This window comes from Diceros bicornis, chromosome 15, assembly GCF_020826845.1.
Source record: "Diceros bicornis minor isolate mBicDic1 chromosome 15, mDicBic1.mat.cur, whole genome shotgun sequence".
Lineage (NCBI taxonomy): Eukaryota > Metazoa > Chordata > Mammalia > Perissodactyla > Rhinocerotidae > Diceros > Diceros bicornis.
Genome location: NC_080754.1, coordinates 31,450,682 through 31,474,766, shown reverse-complemented (window position 1 = coordinate 31,474,766; position 24,085 = coordinate 31,450,682). Strand labels below are relative to the sequence as shown.

The 24,085-nt window shown below is 35.3% G+C and overlaps 1 protein-coding gene across 4 annotated transcripts in view; it reads left to right on the top strand.

Annotated features, from left to right (window-relative positions):
* OPA1 (OPA1 mitochondrial dynamin like GTPase) overlaps positions 1–24,085 on the top strand; it is an 87,670-nt gene that overhangs the window by 39,556 nt on the left and 24,029 nt on the right. For all 4 annotated transcript variants that reach the window (XM_058556100.1, XM_058556105.1, XM_058556101.1 and 1 more), the window contains 13 exons: positions 80–179; positions 522–652; positions 3,543–3,615; positions 3,713–3,785; positions 4,729–4,844; positions 5,735–5,799; positions 6,831–6,907; positions 12,091–12,256; positions 14,270–14,422; positions 16,060–16,168; positions 16,673–16,752; positions 20,200–20,340; positions 22,407–22,523. In XM_058556100.1, coding sequence (XP_058412083.1) covers positions 80–179; positions 522–652; positions 3,543–3,615; positions 3,713–3,785; positions 4,729–4,844; positions 5,735–5,799; positions 6,831–6,907; positions 12,091–12,256; positions 14,270–14,422; positions 16,060–16,168; positions 16,673–16,752; positions 20,200–20,340; positions 22,407–22,523 — 1,401 coding nt within the window. The remainder of the gene's footprint in view (positions 1–79; positions 180–521; positions 653–3,542; positions 3,616–3,712; positions 3,786–4,728; positions 4,845–5,734; positions 5,800–6,830; positions 6,908–12,090; positions 12,257–14,269; positions 14,423–16,059; positions 16,169–16,672; positions 16,753–20,199; positions 20,341–22,406; positions 22,524–24,085) is intronic.

The following is a 24,085-nucleotide window of genomic DNA, read 5'->3' as shown; positions in this document are numbered from 1 at the left end:
AGTATATACAAAACGTGTATTTTATCGTATTCCTGTTGTGGAAACATTTGTAATGACATGTAAAACCTTTTTCTTCAAGACTGTGACATCAGGCATGGCTCCCGATACAAAGGAAACTATTTTCAGTATCAGCAAAGCTTATATGCAGAATCCTAATGCCATCATACTATGTATTCAAGGTAAATCTTACCACAAGATTTTCATTGCACTGATATGCTTCCTTCTGTAGCAACCCAGGCTTTGCTCTAAATGTGCACGTCACATAAACATACAAAATGAATACGTTTTGCTTTCTCCTCCTACTCGTTCATTTTATTAGTAAGTAGAATTGAAGTTGAGAATATTTTTTTAAATTTCACTGTAGGCATCATAGAAATTTTTATTGGCTAGAATTTCTTTTTATAACTAAGGTAAATGTATTAAAATATTTTTACTATAATGTGGACCCAAGGATGTAGCTTGTGGAAGTTTTTAAAATGCACTTTGCTCTTATTCCAGTGTCACTATTCATTTTTTTTCAGATGGATCCGTGGATGCTGAACGCAGCATTGTTACAGACTTGGTCAGTCAAATGGATCCTCATGGAAGAAGGACGATATTTGTTTTGACCAAAGTAGACCTGGCAGAGAAAAATGTGGCTAGTCCAAGCAGGGTAAGGGCAAGTTCTTTACTGTGAGAGAAGTCTTTGTACAAGCTCCAGCTATGACCAGGACTGGTTGTAAAAAAAGAAAGAAAGAAAACTCATTGTGGAATACTATACTTTATCAGAGAGTAGTAGTGAGATTTTTCTTGGTTCTCATTAAAAACAAAGTATCGGAAAGTTGGCGTAAATTACTTAAGTGCAATTTTGAGGTATAAATAAAATTCCATGATTATAGTTACAGTCACGTGCCACATAATGATGTTTCAGTCATGATGGATTACATATACAACAGTGGTCCTGTAAGATTAGTACCGTGTAGTCTATGTGTGTAATAGGCTACACCATCTACACACCAGTGTTTGTGTAAATACACTCTATGATGTTCACACAGTGGCGAAATTGCCTAACAAAGCATTTCTCAGAATGTATCCCCATCATTAAGTGACACATGACTAGTTTGCTTCAGAAATACTTAAATTGCTAATATTGCTTACTCTAATTTAAATAATTTTGTATGCTGACAGTCATTAACCTCATTTGTGGTGTTTCTTTTTTTTTTAATTTTTTTTTTTAGTTGATGTTCTTAAATTAGTGTAAAACTAGTGACAGTATAGATTCCTCTTGGACCTATATATATGCCATTTTTCTTTTTACAGATAAACATTACCTTTCTTAACTGATGGAAGACTGTATAGCAGATATTTATAATAGAGAAGGCATTGCATTGGGTGTCAGACCTCAGCATTCTTATCCTTGCTCCACCACCAACTAGCTGTGTGTCTTTGAGCAAATCTTGTTTTCTGCATCCGGTCAATGCACAACCCAACCTGTTACTCTAGTTGATCTCTAGGGTGCTTTCATTTCTGAAATTCTATGACTTCTATACGTGGTGTTCAGTGTCCCTCCTCTCCTCCTCCTGTAACAAGGGAAGAGTTTTATTTCAAGGAGACATTGTGTATATGTCTTAGTAGAGTGCAAGTCTTGACTTAGGACAGGCTCTCTACTTAATTGTAAAGGCATAAGGTAGTGGCTAAGAGTACAGAATCTGTACCCAGATTGCTTGGTTTCAAATCCCAGCTCTACTGTTTGCTAACTGTGAAACTTTGGGTAAGTTAACTTTTTCAGTGCTTTAGGCTTCCTCATCTGTTGGAAATGAAGATATTAAGGGTACCTTCTCATAGGTTGTGAAGGTTTAATGAGTTAAATTTTTGTTGTAAAGCTTGAACAGTGCTTGAAATAGTGCTATTGATTGAATAGTGCTTGGCTAAAAGGTATTATATACATGATGGCTGTCATCTGTTATTATTATATTTTTATCCCCGATAGAACAACTTCAGACTCTAAGTACCCGTCCCTCATACTACTGCTTAGATTTCTCTCCTTCCACTTAAAGCTTTCTGGGATGATGCCTCTGTGTCAGGGGTTCCCAAGACAGACTACCCCTAGGTTCACTGATTCTCTAGAAGGACTGACAGGACTCATTACTTAGTCATGCTTACACTTATGATTTATTAACAATGATAGGATAGAAAGCAAAATCACAGAGGGAAAAGGCTGGCTCCAAAGAGATGACGTCTGGAGGAAACCAGGTTCAAATTTCCAAGAGTCCTCTCCCAGTAGAGTCACACAGGATGCGCCTAACCCCCCAACACCAGGTTGCTCATTACAGACTCAGCACCTAAGGTTTTTATTGGGGGCTGGTCATGTAGGCACCCTCAAGTACAAAAATTCCAGACGCCCAAAGGAAAGCAGATGTTTAGCATAAACCACATTGCTTGCACAATGAGCCACTATATTTAGGGAAATTTTTATATCAATGTAGGGAATTGTTTACCAGTTAAATTCCCAGATGCCAACCAAGGACAAGCAGGCCTTTCTAAGGACAGCAGTCTCAGACCTGCTGTGTTAACTCTTTTTCCCACAGCCTCCAAGACCTCCACTTTGCCTTATTTTTAATAGTAAGGCCAGCTGTGGCAGCATGGGTCCTGATATGGACAATGGGGGAAGTGAGATAGAAGCAAATTTCTGTGGCTCTTTCCCATTTCTCTTCATTCCTTTCATTTCGTTTTCGCTTCTCTAGGGTAGTGAGTTTTTATTTCTTTTGAAATGCGGTTGAGGCTTATATCAGGCTTTTTTTATACCAAAGATTCAGCATTAGCTTAGGGATGTAACTTGTCTAAAAGGGCTTCTTACCTCAGTAGTAATCTGAATGGGCTTCTGGGAAGTTCCTTCTGTAAAAGGAACTCTTACATTGTGTGTGGATGGTAGATTTCTGTGCAAATATGCAGTTTTCTGGGGACAGAGTCTATAGTTTTTATTATATTTAGAAAAGGATTTTTGACCTTACAAGGATTGAGAACCAATGAATCCAAATATTTAAGGGAAAAAAAAGGAATAAAAAAAGACAGTTTAACTTGGTTAGAATTTAGACACTTGAAGAAGAGTATAATAGTATACTATTATAGAAGAGTATAATAATAGTAGCCTCCATTTATTGAGTGCTCTGCGTGCCTTACACACTGTGTTAAGTATCATATCTTATATGATCTTCTCAGCAACTATTTTGAAAAAGTTAAGTAGCTTGCTTAAGGCCACAGAGCCAGTAAGAGGCAGAGCTGAAATTCAACCTAAGACCTGCCTCCAAACACTACACATCATTCCAAGTTTTAATTTTGGTTAAACTTTTGTTTTAATAATACTTTTTTTAATATGGTAAGATTAAATGTATATATTTTTTCCTCAAATAATTGAAATGCATTTTAATGCTTTTGTACAGATTTATATGTTTAAACACATACATGTTTAGCATTATTAAATTTGCTTTCTAAATAGTATATTATGCTTTAAAAAATTATGTAAACCTACATCTCACATTTATTTTTCCCACTTTAAAAAACAGATTCAGCAGATAATTGAAGGAAAACTCTTCCCAATGAAAGCTCTAGGGTATTTTGCTGTTGTAACAGGAAAAGGTATGCAAAGATGGATTATTATAATTTAAGTTTTTGTTGTTTTCAAATAGTAAAGATTAATTTTTGTAGTGAGAACTTCACCATCATCTCTCCCTAGGAAACAGCTCTGAAAGCATTGAAGCTATAAGAGAATATGAAGAAGAATTTTTTCAGAATTCAAACCTCCTAAAGTAGGTATCTTGCTTAAATATTTGAAGATTTTATAGTGAGGGGGTAGCTTAAACTGTTTTCACTTAAAAGTTTTGTTTCTGAGCCATTAGTTTAACATTGAATTTCCAGAATTTTTCCCAAATAGTGGTCAGCATCTAATAAGCAAGTCCTCAAGCTACTCTGACAGAATTGGGAGCAGTTTATCACATGGTACAATACATGCTGGCATAATAAACTGCCCCTTGGGATGTGGGCCCTGAAGGACAACAGGGATACCTCTGAAGGTGTTTTACATAAAGTGATTTTTAAAACATCAACACTTATGTTTTAAAATGCGTGTACACATTGCTCTTTCCGTATCGGGGAAAGTTGGAGTGGGGAGTGGGGATGTCAAAGGGGGAGTATCCCTAAATAGCTATTGACAGAAATTGACAGAAAATAAGATAGTGGCAGAAAAGCAAAATGGAAGAGCTGAAGGGCAACTGAATTACATTAAAATTTTATATGTAGAGAGTCTCTTCAAATGGAACAGTTTAAGCTACCCCCTCACTATGTTTGCCTCTAAATTAGTATCAAGATAGTTCTTGCAAACATAGTCTTGAGTATTTTCTATTGGGAGGGGAGCTGACAAGCTTGTAGAACTGTGCTGCCAATACAGTTGTCACTAGCCTTGTGTGGTTATTTAAATTTAAATTAGTTAACATTAAATAAAATTAAAACTTCAGTTCCTCAGTCAGCACTAGCCACACATTTCAAGGGCTCAGTAACCTCATGTAGCTAGTAGCTACCATATTGGATATCTCAGATATAGAACATTGTCTTCATCACAGAAAGTTTCATGAGACAGTGCTGGTATAAAATGTGTAAGTGGCTATTCTCATAATAAGCACATTCTTAAACTTAGTGATAGTTTGTCCTTTTTGCCATTTTAATATACTTTAGCTCTTGTTATTTTTTTTATAGAACAAGCATGCTAAAGGCACACCAAGTGACTACAAGGAATTTAAGCCTTGCTGTATCGGACTGCTTTTGGAAAATGGTACGAGAGTCAGTTGAACAACAGGCTGATAGTTTCAAAGGTAAGTTGGATTTTTCAAATAAGTAAACAAATTTAGACATTTCATTAGCTGGCAATCTTAGGCATCCATCAAATTCTTTACTCCCTTTCTTTAACAGTTGCTTTTTAGTTCATTTACTATTAGATAGTATGCAGAAAATGGAAAAAACACAAATCTTTACTTGTTGTACAAGAACAGGATTTTTCCTTTCAGGGGAAACATTGCTAGGAGCACATTGCAGAGTTTAAACGGATTAGGAAGTTTGCAGTAGTGTTTGGGAGAAAAAGGTTAATAAATTAGAACTCAGATTCCTTGTTTCAGCTGGAAAGAGAGGAAATGGGCTGGGAAACAGAACAGCCTGTGTGTCAGCTACATTGTACTAGTTCCTGAATCCCACACTGTCCTGCTCCATGGCTTTGCTTCCACAGTTTCATTTGATGAGCGTATACCCACCTTCCCTTTTTCTACTTGGAAAGCCTACCTGTGTATCCCATTTAGTTCCTCAGCACCATTGTAGGTATTATTATTCTTCCTATTTTACAGAAGACAGAACTGAGGCACAGAGTGACTTACCTAAGTAATGCACCCAGCATCACACAGCAATAGATAATAGACCCAGGATTTGAATCTTGGTGGTATGACTCCAAAGTCCATGCTCTTAGCAGCTGCACTAAACTGCTTCAGCTGGGTGTTTTGTGGATTGAAAATGAAGAAACTAGAGTCAAGGAGATTAGTTTGGAAAACTATTGCAATAATGAGATTCTGAGATGTTGAGAGCCCATAATACGCAGGAGTCATAGGTGCACACTCAGAAATTCCATTAATACAGAAGATATGCAAGATGGCCTTTGACCACTGCCTCTAGAAAGAAAGAGAATCCTCAAACTTGAATATCTTTCCTTCTTCCTCAGCAACACGTTTTAACCTTGAAACTGAGTGGAAGAATAACTATCCTCGCCTGCGAGAACTTGACCGGGTAATATTTGTGTACTTCATGTATTTTGTATATATCTAGTTTAATATTGTGTTCTAACAAAAGTTATGTCGATGAGCAAAATCTGGTAAGCTAGGTTGCTTTGGTTATGACCATGGTTACTAATTTAGAGCTGCAAGAATACATTTCCAGGAGCAATTATCTCTTCTACAATAATTTAAAGTATTTATTACATAATATTAAAAAATAGGGATCATAGGATGTCAAAATAAGTGTTAAAAAAAATGTTTTCTGGGGGGTGCCAGCCCTGTGGCATAGCAGTTAAGTGCACGTGCTCTGCTGCTGGCGGCCCGGGTTCGGACCCCGGGCGTGCACCGACGCACTGCTTGTCAAGCCATGCTGTGGCAGCGTCCCATATAAAGTGGAGGAAGATGGGCACAGATGTTAGCCCAGAGCCAGTCTTCCTCAGCAAAAAGAGGAGGATTGGCATGGATGTTAGCTCAGGGCTGATCTTCCTCACAAAAATAAATAAATAAATAATGTTTTCTGAGAAGGTGAAAAATATTCTTTGACGGTCTTATAGAATTAACGTATTTATGTAATGTAAACTTTTTAAAATTATACATCAACTTTTTTACATTTTCAACATTTACCATGGAGAACTAGAATGATTTAGTGGGACTTAAATATTGGTTTTCCTTGATTGTAAAGTGCCATCCATTATAAAACACAGCATCAGTTTACTATTACACTAAATTAATATGTCCTGATGTTTTCACCTAACATTTGTTATGTGAAAGACTCATCTGAACAAATGTTAATGTGAAAAGCTGCATTCAAAATTGAGTGACTAAGGTAGACATGTGTCAGTTTCTTTGTCCTTGTCTGAATGTTGGCATTTCTACAAAAGGGACTAGAAGAGAAGAGTGTTATTGACTAGTCACGTGTGCTTCAAACCCGAGCTCAGCACGCTGGAATGTCAGAGGCCTTCCTTTTACTTGTCTCTGAAAATCATGGCAGGGCAAATTGACTATCTTATGAAAATCTTACTTATTTGTTTCTGTATTGCCTAGAATGAACTATTTGAAAAAGCTAAAAATGAAATCCTCGATGAAGTTATCAGTCTGAGCCAGGTTACACCAAAACATTGGTGAGTATTTGACCTTTTCTCAGAGACTTTACTATATGAATTATAATGAAATACTAAAATTTAGATTGATAAAGCAGTGATTTATTGTAGCCTTGGCTCATACCCAAAACACTTAGTAAATAGGCAAGAACATAAAAATATGTCTTTTTGCAAAATCTAACCACTATTCTAGTCTAACCAATTAAGTATTTAAGTACAATTAATTGTATATTTATTAAGTATCTTTCAGAAAAGATATTCTGAAAGATAGCTTTCTTCATGCTCTTTTTAAATCTTGATTTGTCCTAGGCTTTTCTTTACTTTATACTTATACATAATTTTGATTTCTATAAAATTAGGCAAAAGTTTCATCAAATTGTGCTTTAGATAAATATCAGTCCATCAGAACTGCTTGCTCTTACTGGATTAATCATAGAGAACAAAACTATAGAGAAAATTGGTGGATAAAGGGAGAAGAGTGTATATTTTCAAGTTCTCATTTCTGAGTAAGAACACAGTTGATGCTTTTTATCATATGTGCCTAATATGTTTTGAGCAAATTACATTTCAAATTGAATCCTATTTGAGATTTTTTTAAATAGCAAGTAAATGCATCCTTTTGAAAAATGCTTATGCAAATCTCTTTCAAGGCAAACTGTCACCTTCAATTTATGTTTTATGTAAATTTTGGCACTCTTAAATTTGTTGGAATGAGGCACTGTAACCAAAACAGGTTCCGTGTACCTCAAGCAAGCTATGTATAAATAGCCTTGAAATTTTTAGCAGTCATATTTTAATTAACAAATTCCTTTTGCATAAATTACCTTTCTAATGAAGCCTATAATATTTTTAAGAATTTATCGTTCTTGGGGCAGAACTATTCTTACTGCCATTCATTGTAAATATTTTCTGTACCTCTTCTGTTTACTCAGTTGAGGATGATCAAAATTGAGCCTGGACAGTAGAATCCAGAACTTAAGTTTGAATTCTGCATTGCTAGTTTCCCCATCTTGGTGCCCTTTCTTCCTCAGCGGTAAACCATTTTCTCTCTTCAAGTGGTCAAAATCTGCCTATTTTTAATCTCCTCTCTTTATCCAAAAAAGAATTCTGATCTTATCTATACTTGTTGGCTGATTAATCAAATATATATAAAACACAACTTATTATCTTGGTTATTATTTGCATTTTAAGCCAGTTCTGTGGCTTTCTGTAAGCCAGTTAGCTTTTGAAGTTGCAAGAGATAGATAGGTGTGGGAATATACATATACACAGACACACACACACACACACACACACACACACACACAGAATGAATATACTACTACTTGCCTTACTAGGTTGTATAAGGATAATGTACCTAAAAAGTGATTTTTAAACTATAATAACTAGTTATGCTGTTTATAGGAGGAAAATATGGAGCCTTTGGAAATTTCTGGCATCATCAAATGGAATGGTTAGTTTTGTTTGGACAGAGAAAGTCTGAAATCAAAGTAAACCTATGCTAAAGCGAGCCTTGAAAATAAATCTAATTTATTTAACACACAGGTGGCTGAAGGGCATTGTGAAGGGATGAGAAACCTGTATTGCCAGCTTGCCTGTTGAGAAGGCAAGGGAGAGAACTAGGACATCTGGCTACTAGAAATTTATTCTGTGAGCTTCTGGATCAGACAATTCTGTATCTTTTCATCAACTGTTTTTTTTCAGGCTCCGTGGCTAAACACAAACACAGATCAAAATAGCAGGGCCTAATCTTAACTCTTCATGCCACATTGAATTCAGCTGCATTGTACCCAAAACGTTTTATTTTTGTGACATAGTTGATGTCTTAGGGAGTATCATTTTGCTGCATATGCCTTATGTGATATTTTAGGCTACGTGCCTAAGACATAATTATTTAAGTCACAGGACTGTTTGATCTATATTTGGTGATCTAGAAGCAGTGTTATAAGCATTTTATGTCCTAACATGATAGTTTATTTACTTATAGACATTCTACTATACTTTAATTGTATTTTAAGGAAGTTATTAGGGTTTAGGTTTGACATATGATGCATTATAGTGAGAAGTAGGCTCTCAGCGTTTTCACACAATATACGTGATCATCAGGAATCAATTACTGACATTAAACAGGAGATATTGGTATGTCATTAACATTATGTAACCATCATTGTAGGTATGTCTCTCTTCATGTCATTTAGAAGGATAGCTGGCGGGATTTATAGTAATATACTTTTTTAAAAAAATGGTACCATGGCATGCATACAATTTTTGGTGAAAAGTGTTAAGTTTATTTTGTTGAAGTTAAAAGAATGAAAAGAAAATGAGAATGCACACTTGAGTCCGCTAACTCAGATTTGAGGACTCAAAAAAGGTTTCTGATATCATAATCTGGGAGTTAAAGGCTGAATAGGTGTTAGGTAAAGGCAGTGAGAGGAATATTGCAGAGGCCGGGAGGTGAGAGTAAGAAAGGTGACACAGGTAGCTGAAGGTGATTGCGTATGGCTTTAGCATAGGAAGAGGCAAGAGGCAGGAGATAGAACAGTAGATGTAAGCAAGATATAGATAATTAAGGGCCTTACAAGCCATGTTCAGAAGCTTGAAATTTATCCCATGAGCAGTGAGGGCCATTGAAGAGGTTTAGGTCAGATTTCCATTTTAGAAAGATCTTTGTAGTAGGGAAAACGGAATGTAGGTGGAGAAAACTGTGAGCAAGGAGACAGTTGGCTGTTGAAATAATCTAGACGAGAGGTGATAGCAGCTTGAATAGCGGCTGTGCAGGTGGAGAAGAGGAGACATTTTTGAGTTGAGGTTACCTAGAAGATGGAATTGACAGGATTTAGTGATTGGATGTGTGAGTAATGGAGAAGAATCAGTCAAATAGTGAGTACATTTATGTCCATAATTACATTGCTGGGAATCTGTGGACATGAAGATATATTTGACAAAGATGAACACACAAGAATCTTCACCATGGTTTTGTTTATCAGTGTACAAATATTGAAAACTTATGTTTCCTATTTGGAATTACATAATATTTATCTGCAGCGTGGATTACTGTGCAGCCATTGAAAAACATAGGATATTGACATGGAATACTATGTACAATATACTTTTAAGTTTAAAAAAGTATAAAACAGTGTGTTTAATATGATCCACTGGTGTAAACACACAAATATTCATGTAGGCACTAAATTGTTTTAATGATAAATTAAGCTGTGAATAGTGGTTATCTACTGAAGGAGGAATTATGAAGGACTTCTTACTTTTTCTGTATTGTTTAAAATTATTAAATGGAGTAAGTCTTCTGCTTTAAAAGAAGAAATTTCCATTTTGAAACAATTTTTAATTAAAATGGAGTGTAGGTAAAGTTCCTGGAGATAAAGAGGGTAGTAAATAGAACTATAACGTTAATTGTATTTTGTATATTTGTGGTTTTTATCCCCGGATAATTGCAAAACTTAGGATAGAAAAGAAGTCTACAATTACAAAGAACATATGCTGGGGAATTGGTCCATGTAAGTAAGGGTAGTGGATGGTATAACCAGATGGAGTGGCCTCACAGTACAGGGGTTTTTCCATGAGAGTTGAGGACTAGTGGTCCAGAAGAGAGATTGTGGGGTAAAGGGAACATAGCTTCCTCTTCCTACCTCTGAAGCACATTCAACTAACGAGCAGCTTCCAGTCAGCACAATTTGAGGACAATCACTCTCTGTAAGAGAAAGCCAGGAAAGGTTTGGAGATGCAAGGAACAGGGAAAGAGTGAGAATGTAAAATGTTTTGTTTGCTGTGAAACAGGGTACTGGGGGCGCAATAAAACTTATTGTGATGGAGGGGAGCAGGGGGAGTCTGGACAGAGGACCGCAGCTTGGTGATCACAAGGCAGGTGAGGCTGGGTAAGGATAGGTGATGGCAACCATGTACAGTGGATTGGGAAGCAGCAGCCTCCTTTGAGAAAGTTACCTTAGGCTTGTCAGGATTTGGTGGAATGAAATTTTGTTATGGTCTTCTTGAAAGGGTGTCTGGGGTGTAGTTTGGCCCACAGACTCCTAGGAAGAGGTATCAGGCCGTGTCTATTCTGAGACAGGAGCAGCAAAAAGCCCTGGTGATTAGAGGCTGGATCCTGGTCTTCTGTTCATCTTTTGGAATCTTCAGTTTGTGTCCAAAACTGTATCTGAATAGGAGGCCCTCAGAAGCTTCTTTTCTTCCACCTTGCTCCTGAAATTCTCCCACTATCTATCATTAACGCCGTGACTAAATTGACTTTGTCCTTCTGGTCGTCAGTGGTATATTCTTTCCTTATGCTCTTTCTTTTGTTTTCTGGTTGTAGCTGAAAAACACATCTAAAAGTTAGCAAGGGGAAACCAGCAGCTAAGCTCATTGACTCAGTAGACTTAATGTTACACAAAATGGTGAGTGATTGATTATGAGTAGCCTTGGATAGGAGGAAGTAATGACTCTCCTCCCCCAAGAAAAGTGCAGCTTGGCTTTTAGACAGCAGGGACGTTTCTGCTACCCTGAGCTTTGCAGCTGCATTCTAGAGGGTTGAGGTTACTCTTAAGACTGACCACTGGATAAGCCGAGTGTTTTTGTATGTTGTAGTATTATATTACAGTAGAAATTGGTTTGGGAGAAGCCAAATAAATGTTTTCTTGAGATTTCAATATTTTTTCTTGATTGAAATAATTGCCTTTTTCTTATTTAGAGATCTGTGTCCTTGAAAGATATCTTTTAAGGCAGAATTTTCAACTGATTATGCATCTTTTATATTGTTACCTTACTCATGAAGTGTTGAACAATTTTACCTAGCAATATCCCATAACATCTCTGTGCTTTGTGCTGTGGTCTGATAAATTGTTAAAATTATACCAAGAAGCTTTCAGTCTTAACTCCACTTCACAGTCAACACATATAAAGTATGGATTAATTTTAGGCAAATAAGCATATGAAAAGATGCTTAGAATTATTAGTCATTAGGGAAATTCAAATTAAAACCACAATGAGATACCACTATAAACCTTTTAGAATGACTAAAATCAAAATGACTGACCATACCAAGTGTTGCACAGTGATGTGATGCACAGGTGTGTACATGTGTCAGAACTTTAAATATGTGCAATTTATTGTAATTTCATGATACTTCAATAAAGCTGTTTTTAATAACAATATTAAATTTGGTGTTCTTGAAACTTTCTTTTTAATTTTAGGGAGGAAATCCTGCAGCAGTCTTTGTGGGAAAGAGTATCGACTCATGTGATTGAAAACATCTATCTTCCAGCTGCACAGACCATGAATTCAGGGACGTTTAATACTACAGTGGATATCAAGCTTAAACAGTGGACTGATAAACAGCTTCCTAATAAAGCAGTAGAGGTTAGGATATAATTTAATTAAATGGGTAAGAAGCATTATCTGAAGGGAGTAGGAGCTGTGAATTTTAGGTTTTATTCCCATCACAGCTACTGTCCTTCTTTTTGGTCCTTATGCTCCATTTATTCTTTATTCCTCATCTCTGTTGGGATTAACCTTATAGCTGCTACCAGTTACTACTGCTATAAAAATTTACTAATTGGTATGGTGTTGGTCTGAGGGTATTGGTTCTTCTTCCAAAGATAGCATTTAACACATTTAACACATTCAGCAAAATTTTCTTGAATGTGAAATAGTTTTAACTTCTTGTGTGGATAGCGATTCCATAAGGAAAATATTTAATGGATGAAACATTTCATTTATTGATTTTATGCAGGGCTCGATTATACTTTAATAATCACTTCCTTAGTGAGAATCCTGCCAGAAGGTTAGACTAGGAATTATAAAAAGTACCTTAAAGTTTGCATTTCTGTTACCCATGTATCTTGGCTCTCCCACTTAGTAGCTGTGTGGTCCTTGGGCTAGTTGCTTAACTTTTCTGTTTCATCACCTATAAAATAGGGATGATAACGTTGACTGCCTCACAGATTATTATAAGGAGTAAATGAGTTAATATATGTAAAATACTTAGACAATACCTGGCCCATGGTAACTGCTCCATAAGTGCCAGCTGCTTTTATGATGATGATGATCATCAATATCAAAGTTGATTTGCCATGCATATTACTCTGAAAGATGATTGTTCTAGCTAAGAGTCAGTGTATCCTGTGCTTCTGTCTGAAGTGGCTCACAAAGTTAGAATCAATGTTAAAAATAATTTTGCTTTTCATACTTACCTTAGAAACAAAATGTCAGTTTCTGATTATTCAGATGTATTTCACCCCTTTCTTACCCTGCTGCAGTCCTAGCTTCTTTACCTCAATTTCCTCAAGCGTCTCTTTCTAAGAACTCTTACAGCTGCTCTACCTAAGCTTCATGTTGCTGAACCCTGGTCAGTTCTCGACACATGTACCGCTAATTTAGAGAGCTGCTGTCACCACTTCACTAGATCTCACTACTGGCCCTCACATTTTTCTGGGCCTGTCGCATGACAGTGGATATTGCCTATCAAGGAGTGGAAATGGTCATAAAAATGGCAATGATTCTGTTTCCTGCCACTTTCTCCTTCACACCTAGGTGTGGTAGAAAGATGTGGACCTGCTGAATGTCAGGAAACATCAATTTTAATACCTGACTGTGTATTCTTGGACAGTCACCTTTCTTTATGCCATAATTTCTTAATGTTTAAAATGAAGAGGGTTGAATATAAAATGCAACATTAACTAGCCCCTTAATCATAAGTAGATATAATTCTTAATTACTTTTGACACTGTGCTCTTCCTTTCACTGTTCAGATAATTAAGAGTTAGCTCTAATACAAGGCTGAATAATACTCAGCTATGTTTGAAAGTATTGATGCATGCTTCATATATTTGCATAAAGGCGAAGATGTGAAGAAGACTAAATCATTAAGGAGTTTTAAACTTTTTACAGTGTGGAAGAAGCCAGCAAACTCACATGTTGTACAGAAGGAAATAAATAAATGAACCAAGTCTGGTGGCTGACTAGAGTGCATACCTTTTCTAAAGGGGGCAGCTCGTGTTCAGCTCCAGCAGGTGGTGGTATGTAGGAATGTGAGTACAGTGTTGCCAGATAGTTTAAGAGAGGCTAGAAATGTGGGTTTTTATGAAGTCTCTCAATTCTTGAATGTTAGCTACTAAATTTTAAAAATTTAAAACACTGTGTGTCTAGCAAAACATGTCAGGAGGCCAAATCTACCCTACCACTACCAGTGTGAGATCTCTAGGCCAGAGTTTATATTTGCTGCTTTTTTAAAAAAATATATTTTATATATATTTTTTGATAAGCTGGTTTCTCATGTCTATTTGGCTTAAATTCATGTGTTTATTTTTCATGTTACACATTAAATAAAAGTATGTAGTATAAATATAGCTTTTTTCTTTTAAATAATTCTAGGTTGCTTGGGAGACCCTACAAGAAGAATTTTCCCGCTTCATGACAGAACCAAAAGGAAAAGAGCATGATGACATATTTGATAAACTTAAAGAGGCTGTTAAGGAAGAAAGTATTAAACGCCACAAGTGGAATGATTTTGCAGAGGACAGCTTGGTAGGTCTTTTGTATAGTAGGGTGTCAGCCTCATATTTTTCTCTTTTTTTGGTGAGGAAGATTCGCTCTGAGCTAACATCTGTTGCCAATCTTCCTCTTTTTTTTTGCTTGAGAAAGATTAACCCTGAGGTAACATCTGTGCTAGTCTTCCTCTGTTTTGTACCTGGGTCGCCACCACAGTGTGGCTGATGAGTGGTGTAGGTCTGTGCCCAGGATCCAAACCCACGAACCTGGGCCGCTGAAAGCGGAACGTGCCGGACTTAACCACTATGCCACAGAACCGGCCCCTGGCCTCATATTTTTATATAATTTCTCAAATTGATACTCTTTTATAGGGGACTATTTTTATATGACTGTTTAAATTAGATTCTGAACTTAAAATAATGAAGGAAAGAGATTTATGAGCTGTAATCAGCCTGTGGTGTTTCTCCGCCCTTCTAAAATCACCCTCTGCTATTTCTTTCTTGGCTATGATTTCACAGTAAATAGGCTTCTATAAACTTTCACAAATTGTCATCCCCTCGCCATTACATGGGCCTGAACTATAGATAGCTGCTTCTCATTTTACCCTTTGTGGTAATGAAAGGGATTAGACGCATTGGTTTTCAGTGGATTTGAGTCATAAAATGTTAGACTTCTAAAATCATAATGCTAACTACCATGTGTTGAATGCTTACAAGGTACCAGAAACTCTGCTATGGATTTTGAAAGCATTATTTTATTTAATTCTTAAGCAGTCCTATTATTGTCTTTGGCGAAGCTGGGGTACAGGCCCCACTCTAATTACAAAGCCTGGCTCCTGACCTCCACCACCTGATAAATCTTTTGTTATGTAGAACGTTCCATCACCATAATCAAACCTTATTAAGCACCTGCTCTGTTCAGACAGTGATGAGAGGCACTGCTGAAAGATAAGATTGAGCAGTTTTCTAAGAAAATACGTATCTCACTGTTGGCTGGTGGAAATTAAAATTTTTTTTGAAGAAATGTTGGTCTTCATAGTTGAAAACCATATTCATTCTTGTTAAATGCCTCATTAAGACTTTCTGAGAGAATGGTGCCATTTTTATTCATTCATTCAAAAATTATAAAATTTGAAACCAATTTTCTTATACTAAATAACTAACATTTGCTTACGATTGTCTAGACCTTTTAAGCGTCCCTCCATACATTTTTCATTGCTGTTAACAGTGAGATAATGATTATTATTGTTTTTTCTCCTCTCTTTTTTGAAAATGCTAACACATAGGTCGTATGGCAAAAAGAAGAGGTACAGATGATCTGAATTATTAACTCCTGAATGCCAGGGTTCTAAATGTTGGATTTTATGTAGTTACCTGTGTAATATGCCTCTCTCTCTCTTTCTTTCTTCTCTCTCTCTGACTATCTTAGAGATGGTCAACGCGTTTAATTTGGGCTAGGAGAATATCTCCACTGTTTTTTCTTTTAGACAGAAAACTGACAAATAAGCAGGCAGATAATAGGACCTCCTGCATTTGTGTGGCAGGGACTTATTTTTATGTTGTTTTAGATACATCTGTTATTTTGGATATTTGCTAAGCTGTCAATTTGAATAAAATTACTAAAATGATAAGACATAAATCAAATTAGCTGTTTCTCTTTCCTTGTTATTTCAGAGGGTTATTCAACACAATGCTTTAGAAGACCGGTCCATATCTGATAAACAGCAGTGGGATGCAGCTATTTATTTTATGGAAGAGGCTCTTCAGGCTCGTCTCAAGGATAGTAAGTAGAGACATGAGTTATTGAGTTTTGAGTATTCCCAGTGGTAAAGGAGTCGTTCAACATCAGTGAACATTTTAAAAAAAACAAGAAAAAGAAAAAATTAACATTTCGAGGTCTTTGTCATTAATACTATAATTGAAATATTTGTAGAATTTTTTAGTCAACTGCTTAGTAACTACTAAATACATTAAATAAATGGGACACATGATGTTTATATGTACTCATACTAAAAAGCTGTAATTCAGCCTATTTTAGTTTTTGCTACTTTACTATGGGAACCTTATAACAATTGTACTTGCCATAGATTCTAAATGTATATAATTAGATTTTCTTATATATGTACCATATCAATCATAATTTTTTTTTCTTTATTTCATCTACCTTTATATTGATAGAACACTTTGAAGTAGTTAAGAAAGCAAGATTATTATTAGTTACAATTTATGTACTTGGTAAGGGATAAAATTCTTGATGAATTAAAAAATTTTTTTTAAATTTTTCTAGCTGAAAATGCAATTGAAAACATGGTAGGTCCAGACTGGAAAAAGAGGTGGTTATACTGGAAGAATCGGACCCAAGAACAGGTAAAAACAAACAAATCTCTGGTGTTATGATGATATAATTTTATTCATTTTAATTCAAGCATCAAAGTATAACCTTTCCATGCCCCTAAACCAATCTTAATAATTGCAACCATTTATATCGTCCTTTCTAAAATATAATAAATCTTAAGAATAAACAGTAAACTACGAAAAAAAAGTAAAGTAGCTGTGTTATTAAAAGAAAGGAGAGGCCGGCCCCGTGGCTTAGCGGTTAAGTGCGCACGCTCTGCTGCTGGCGGCCCGGGGTCAGATCCCAGGCGCGCACCGACGCACCGCTTCTCCAGCCATGCTGAGGCCACGTCCCACATACAGCAGCTAGAAGGATGTGCAACTATGACACACAACTATCTACTGGGGCTTTGGGGGGAAAAAAAAAAAAGGAGGAGGATTGGCAATAGATGTTAGCTCAGAGCCCGTCTTCCTCAGCAAAAAGAGGAGGATTAGCAAGGATGTTAGCTCAGGGCTGATCTTCCTCACAAATAAATAAATAAAACTGTTTAAAAAAAAAAAGGGGGAGATGAAATATGCCCCTTTTGTGGTTACTTTGTTCATTTCAATTCCCTATTTGAGGTAAAATGAAGATTAGACTAAGAACAGAAAAAAAAAATGATGAGGATTTCAGAGGATATGGAATGAATGTGATTAGAATAAAAGATATAAGGACTTTTTTTTTTACCTTATTCTATTATATTATCTCGAGATTTTTCTGTTGTCTATTCAAATTATTTTATTCTTTTGCCTTTTTTGCTCCTGTGTTCACAATATAAGTATGAAAATTCAGACAGGAAGTAGAATTGTAGAATTTATTCATTTAATAGACATTTAGTGAGCATTTCAGAAGAACAGAATGGTAAAAGCAGGTATAAATAACTTTACAAATAAGTAAATAGAAAATGTATAAATTCCTTATTGTTATGACGTCTTTTCCTATCCCACATTCATTCGTACACCACTATCTTGTTCTTATGTTCATTCCTTAAATAAAAATGAGTGTAAATAGAATATAGCGTCAAAATAAAAAAGGAAGTAATGAATAAGAAAAAGAGGTGACATCCAATCCATTTTCTTTTCTTCATTCCTTGAATCAGTGTAATTAGAGAAAGGAGACCAAGATATGGAAATATCAAGAGAGGATTAGATAAAGAGAATACAAAATTACCAAATGACTTATCATTCCTATTTCCTTATTTATTTTATTTTTTGTTTTTATTTTAAATACAGAGTTAATTAAATTATGTAATCAACACCGCATTTTTTCCTAGTTTCATACATTTCTTGTTTCATAAGCTTTCTATCAGATGTGAGTCTCAATTCATTTTAAAATAGCGAAGGGACAGTCTTCCTCTTCTCTTTTTTCTGATATGATTTTTGTGTAAAAATGAGTCACTAAGAGTGAAGACAAGCTGAGGAAGTGTCAGAGTTAGTGGTTGGATCATTTCTGTGTTCAGGGTACACCAGTTATCTCTGCTCTACATATGGGCTGAGAGGAGGAAGTCTGTCAGAAAAGAACATCTAGAGGATCCATCAGAGGTGTCTGACTTTGAGACAGGAAGAAACATTGATTGGAAAGAACTGGTGTAAGGCAGATAAACTCCAAAGAAAAATGGTATCAAGGCCTAGTGGAATCAGACCTGAAGTCTCCAGAACGATCAATGATGGAGAACTTGCCTCAGCAGTTAGTGGTAAATATACTTTGGCCAAACACTGTTGAAGAGAAATGATTCCTGGTTGTAAGTTATTTTTCTCAGGAATTTGAACCCATAGGGTATCCCTTTAAGAGAAGTAGAGGAATTACTTTTAAGGTCAGTGCAAGGATCTATAGCCTAGAAGAGGAAAATGGAGACTCTTCAGAGAAGAGTCTTCTCTCACGGTTTCAGGGAAGCATGTGTAAGACCAGGGCTGACTGTAGAACAGAAGCCATAATTTGGAGTGTAGATAGGGGACATCAAGTCACTCAGGGAGGTGTTTGTTTCTATATGTATGTTTTATTTTCTCTTTCAAAACAAAGCCTCAGGTTGGACTCAGAATCAGGTTCTCCTCTAACCTTTCTAACTCTGCTACTCCCAGTTGAAAACCACTGTTCTAGAACTCATACCTGTAGGTTACAATGAGAAACAGGCTCTAAAAGAGGTTGAGAATATCCCAGGTCTCTCAATGCAAGTTTAGATAGCTGTGTAACAATTCTTCTGTTTTTCTGAGTGACTGAATTTAGCAGGAAAAGAAACTTAAGATTGTCCTGTGTTGAAGATGAGAAATCCATGCTCTGAAAACTACCTTGTACGTTTGTGGTGTTACTTTTTCCGTAGTTTTCTAGGAAAAACCCATTCCTTTGAAACATTCTCACTTTGTCTGAGCTAAACTAACAGAGCTCTTGGTGAGGACGGATGGGAGAGTACTGTTCTCCTGAAGACCAAGTGTGGTGGGGACAGGTGGAAGTGAAATCACAATAGGAAGAGTTGGGGAACATCATAGTTAGAGATTCCTTCCTACCTCAGGCCAAATAGCAGATGATAAGGAAACAGTGAAATTCCTCTTTATGAAATATATTTCTTCTCAAGTGTCGTGTTTTCAGAGAATATTAATTAGTAGCAGTTCCATTTACAAGCCAGTTATTTGTGTTCAAGTGTTATTGTATAAATACCCAGATTCTTTAGCTTGGCACAGTTTGGGGCAAAGTGCTGTGGCAGTAACTTGTTTAGATTAGTCAGTGAATTTGAAGCTGGTTTCTTGTACTGTGCAGTTTTGAAAGAAAAGGTGATAATGAAAAGATAAACTTAATTGGCATCATATAGGAGTCTTATGTTCAAGCTTATCACTAGTGTGTCTATGTTTTCCTCCTTTGGTGAAGAGATTGTGAACAATTACAGAGAAGACACTGAAAGTGAGTTTAGGAATGATAGGCACCTCACAGAAGCAGTCTAAAGTGTGATTTTTAACAAAAAGACTTTTTAAGAAAATCAAACTGAATTTTATATTTAATTTATCAGAAAAGAAACATGCCAACAGCTGCAGATCCTTACAGTCATCTGGTTCTTAGGCATGAGGAATTTCTAGAACATTTCCCTTCCCCTGTATTCAGGGTACTTGTTCCTAGACTGAACCGCGCCCGAAGGTCAAGAAAGAAAGTACATAGTAAGGTGCCTGGTGCTGTAACTTCCACAGTAAAACATTTCAGCAAAAGTAAAGTATCACAAATAGGGCTGATTGCTTTCTTTTTTCTTTTTGCCTCTCATAAGTCCGGGTCGTTCTACATTTGTAAGCAGTTGCCCCGTGTTCATAGCCAGGGTACTGTGTTCTTTTCATTTGTTGTCATTGGGCTTGTGGCACCTGTTATGCCATAGCAATATATTTATTAAAATTGAGACTGTTTTTATAAGTATGCCAAATCATGAACCATCTAAACACAGTCCTCTTTTAAACATTTTAAAGTTTGTTCACAATGAAACCAAGAATGAACTGGAGAAGATGTTGAAATGTAACGAGGAACACCCAGCTTACCTTGCAAGTGATGAGATAACTACAGTCCGAAAGAACCTTGAATCCCGAGGAGTGGAAGTAGATCCAAGCTTGGTAATAAATTTTGCTGAAAAGCATGAACTTGCTTCTTTAGTCTTTGTTTCTTGTAGTAAAACGTAACTACTTCTAATGTGTTGCTTAGATATCTAAGTGGTTAATTTGACTTTGGTCATGTGTACTTTTGCTGACGGTAAAAGCTCAGTCATTTTAATTGTGGAAAGAGCACAAATTTTTTTCTCAGTATTGCTTTTTTAATGGATTGCTTTAATTTACAAATGGGGAAATTGAGACTTAGAAAAGTGAAGTATCTGGGCAAGGTGAGCAGTAAGTTCTGGCAAAAGGGGATGAAACCCACCCAGGTCTCTGCACCACATCACACTGTTGCAGATTGCAAAATAGAATTTCTGCTAAAACATATATATATATATATATATATTTAATATATATATTTTTAATATATATATTTTTAATCAAATATATATATTTTTAATATATATTTTTTTAATATATATATTTTTAATCAAATATATATTTTTAATATATATATTTTTAATCAAATATATATATTTTTAATCAAATATCTATTTTTAATATATATTTTTAATCAAATATCTATTTTAATATATATATTTTTAATCAAATATTTTTTTAATATATATATTTTTAATCAAATATATATTTTTTAATATATATTTTTAATCAAATATATATTTTTTTAATATATATATTTTTAATATATATATTTTTAATCAATTGTACCTTAGGTATGAGTGGACTTAGAAAAAATATGAATGTTGAGTTTTTATTAAATTGGATAATGCCTTTGGGATCTATCTCTTTTTCCTCATTTGTAATAAATATGAGGATAAAAATAATTACAGTTTAGACTACTCTTTGCTTACCTTCATGAGGCTTATTTGGGGAAAATAAAAAAAAAAAAAAACAGTGTTTATGGGCCTATGTTCCCTAGTTAGGATGCAAGGGATCAAAACCTCATTTTAATATTGGCTTAGGTTAGCTTACGTGAAACCCAATTAGAAAAGTAATTCTAGTGGGGGAAACAATCATATAAGAAGTTTCAGAGCCACACATACATTCTTTTAAAGATTATCTGCTATTTATGTTTCCGCACTTGAGAAATGAGTATACTTATTTTAAATTCCACCAGAGGTCAGAACAAGAAAAGAAAACTGGTGCAGCTCAAAGCAGTTAAAGCTGTTATACATCTAGCATATTATACCTTTATGTGGCTGTAAGTATGGACACTTTGGTTAATACAATAGGAGGGACTTTGCCCATATCTTAGGATATGGATTGGCTGTATATCTTAATTACTTTCTGTGGGCAGGAAAGTCTCAGATTTTTTCTGAGAGACACTTTGTTCAGTGCACTTTATGAAGCTATAAAATAGGTAGCAAAGTTTACTATAACAAGTATAGTGGGTGTACTGGATGTCAGGAGATGTGAATTCTAGTCCAGTTCCATTCCGTTAGCTAGTCATTGATATAATCTTTCTGATCCCTGCTTTTCTCATCTGTCAAATGGTGTTGATGATACTTGTTTTAACTACTTAACGTTATTATTGTTATGCTCAACAAAAGACAGTGGTGTGAAAGAACTTTGAACATTCTAACAGACTATACAGTAATAATGTGGTGGGGGTCATATTACTGTGGTAACATGAAATTTAATAATCAGAAAGGAAATATTGTTGGGTTGATGGACATGGTCTGAGACCAGCTTCTTAGTCCTAACTCTGTCCTTAGACAAGGCTCACAACTTCTTTTTGCTTTGGACTGCTTACCTCTAACTAGGGCAAGGTAATCCCCACCTTATCTACTCTACAAGATGATTATTTGAATATAATAACAATGCTTGTTAAAAACATTGCAAATTTTGAGGTACGTAAACTGGTAAGGAGTCAAAGTAGTAGTAAATCTAATCTTTGTCTTGAAGAAAAATGTTAATGGATAAAAAAAGTTGGTAGAATAACAAAATTGCCCTTGGTTTTAATTAGCTTTTTTATGAATAAACTTTGTGTATGACTTTTCAGAATGTGTTCAATCAACCTGAAGAGAGTACAGTAACTCTTTGGTCTTTGTTTTCTTTTTTTATTTTAGATTAAGGATACTTGGCACCAAGTTTATAGAAGACATTTCTTAAAAACAGCTCTAAACCACTGTAACCTTTGTCGACGAGGCTTTTATTACTACCAAAGGCATTTTGTAGATTCTGAGGTAAGGTTTCCAAAAAACAAGAAGAAATGTTTTTTAGTAATAGTTTTTAAGAATTAATTTTTTCATATTAGAAAATAATTCATCCCCATTGTGGAAAATAAATGCAATAAATAAACGTAAAAAATATCCAGTAAGGAATAGTCACTTATAATCCCCTGACCTAGGAGTAATTTTAGTTAACGTTTTTATTTATTTCTGTTCAACTCTTTCTAGATACAATTATATGTATGCGTATCTGTATAACATAACCATCTATTTGCAGAGTGGAAGTCATACTGCAAAACAGTTTTTTATTGTCTTTTTCCCCTGTGTTATACTGTAATTCTTTCTTTATATCACTAAAATCTTGTTTGAAATAATTCTTTAAACGAGCTGTATAAAGTTCTTGGAATGGACAGTTGTGCTTAGTTTAATGTCACATTTTACAAAGTAACCCCTAGGTGGCAGCAGACTGATGTATTTTGAGCATTTTCTTAAAAGCAGAAATGCTTTTTCAAGTATCCTTCTGAAAGAGTTGTATTAATCACTGATCTTATTTGAGACCCCTAAAATGCTTTTCTTTTGAGTTTTGAGCAGCGTAAAAAAATATATATATTTAAATGCACCTATGTAAATTACAAAAGTGGCATAATTTTAACTGTTGAGAAGACTTCTCTACAAAATAAGCTTCTTTTAAAAAATGTATTATGAACTTATTTTCATATAGAGCTGACTTTCAAAAATGGCTTGAGTGCACACTCAAAGACCAGCAGTTAACCTAAGGACATACTTAAAATAACATGATCATTAGTTGAAACTAAATACAATTTAAGGGTATAAGCTATGAATTTCTAGTTGTATATAATGTAATGAAATTCTCTACTTCACAAGTTTATTTGCTTTGTCATTGGAATCAAAGCTATATAGGTGTGGGGCAGACAGAACCCAAATCACGCAGAATTTTATGGATCCAGTGCAGCAGTGATTTAGTAGCTTCTATCTACAATAGGAATATATGCATTAGGTAAATCTGAGTATTTATTATTAAAGTTTAGAATATAAAAACTGACTTGAGTACAGTAGTTCCCCCTTATTCACAGTTTTGCTTTTCCAAGTTTGATTTCAGTTACCTATGGTCAACCGCAGTCCAAAAATATTAATGGAAAATTCCAGAAATAAACAATTCATAAGTTTTAAATTGCATGCTATTCTGTGTAGTGTGATGAAATCTCACGCCATCGCACTCCATCCCACCTGGGACATGAATCATCCCATTGTCCAGCATATCCACGCTGCAAAGGCTACCCATCCATTAGTTACTTAGTAGCTGTCTCAGTTGTCAGATTGACTGTCGTGGTATCGCAGTGCTTATGTTCAAGTAACCCTTATTTTACAATAATGGCCCCAGAGTGCAAGAGTAGTGATGCTGACAATTCACATATGCTAAAGAAAAGCCATAAAGTACTTCCTTTAGGTGAAAAGGTGTAAGTTCTCAACTTAATAGGGAAAGAAAAAAAATTGTATGCTGAGGTCCCTGACATCTGTTGTAACTTTTATTACAGTGTATTGTTCTATTTTATTTT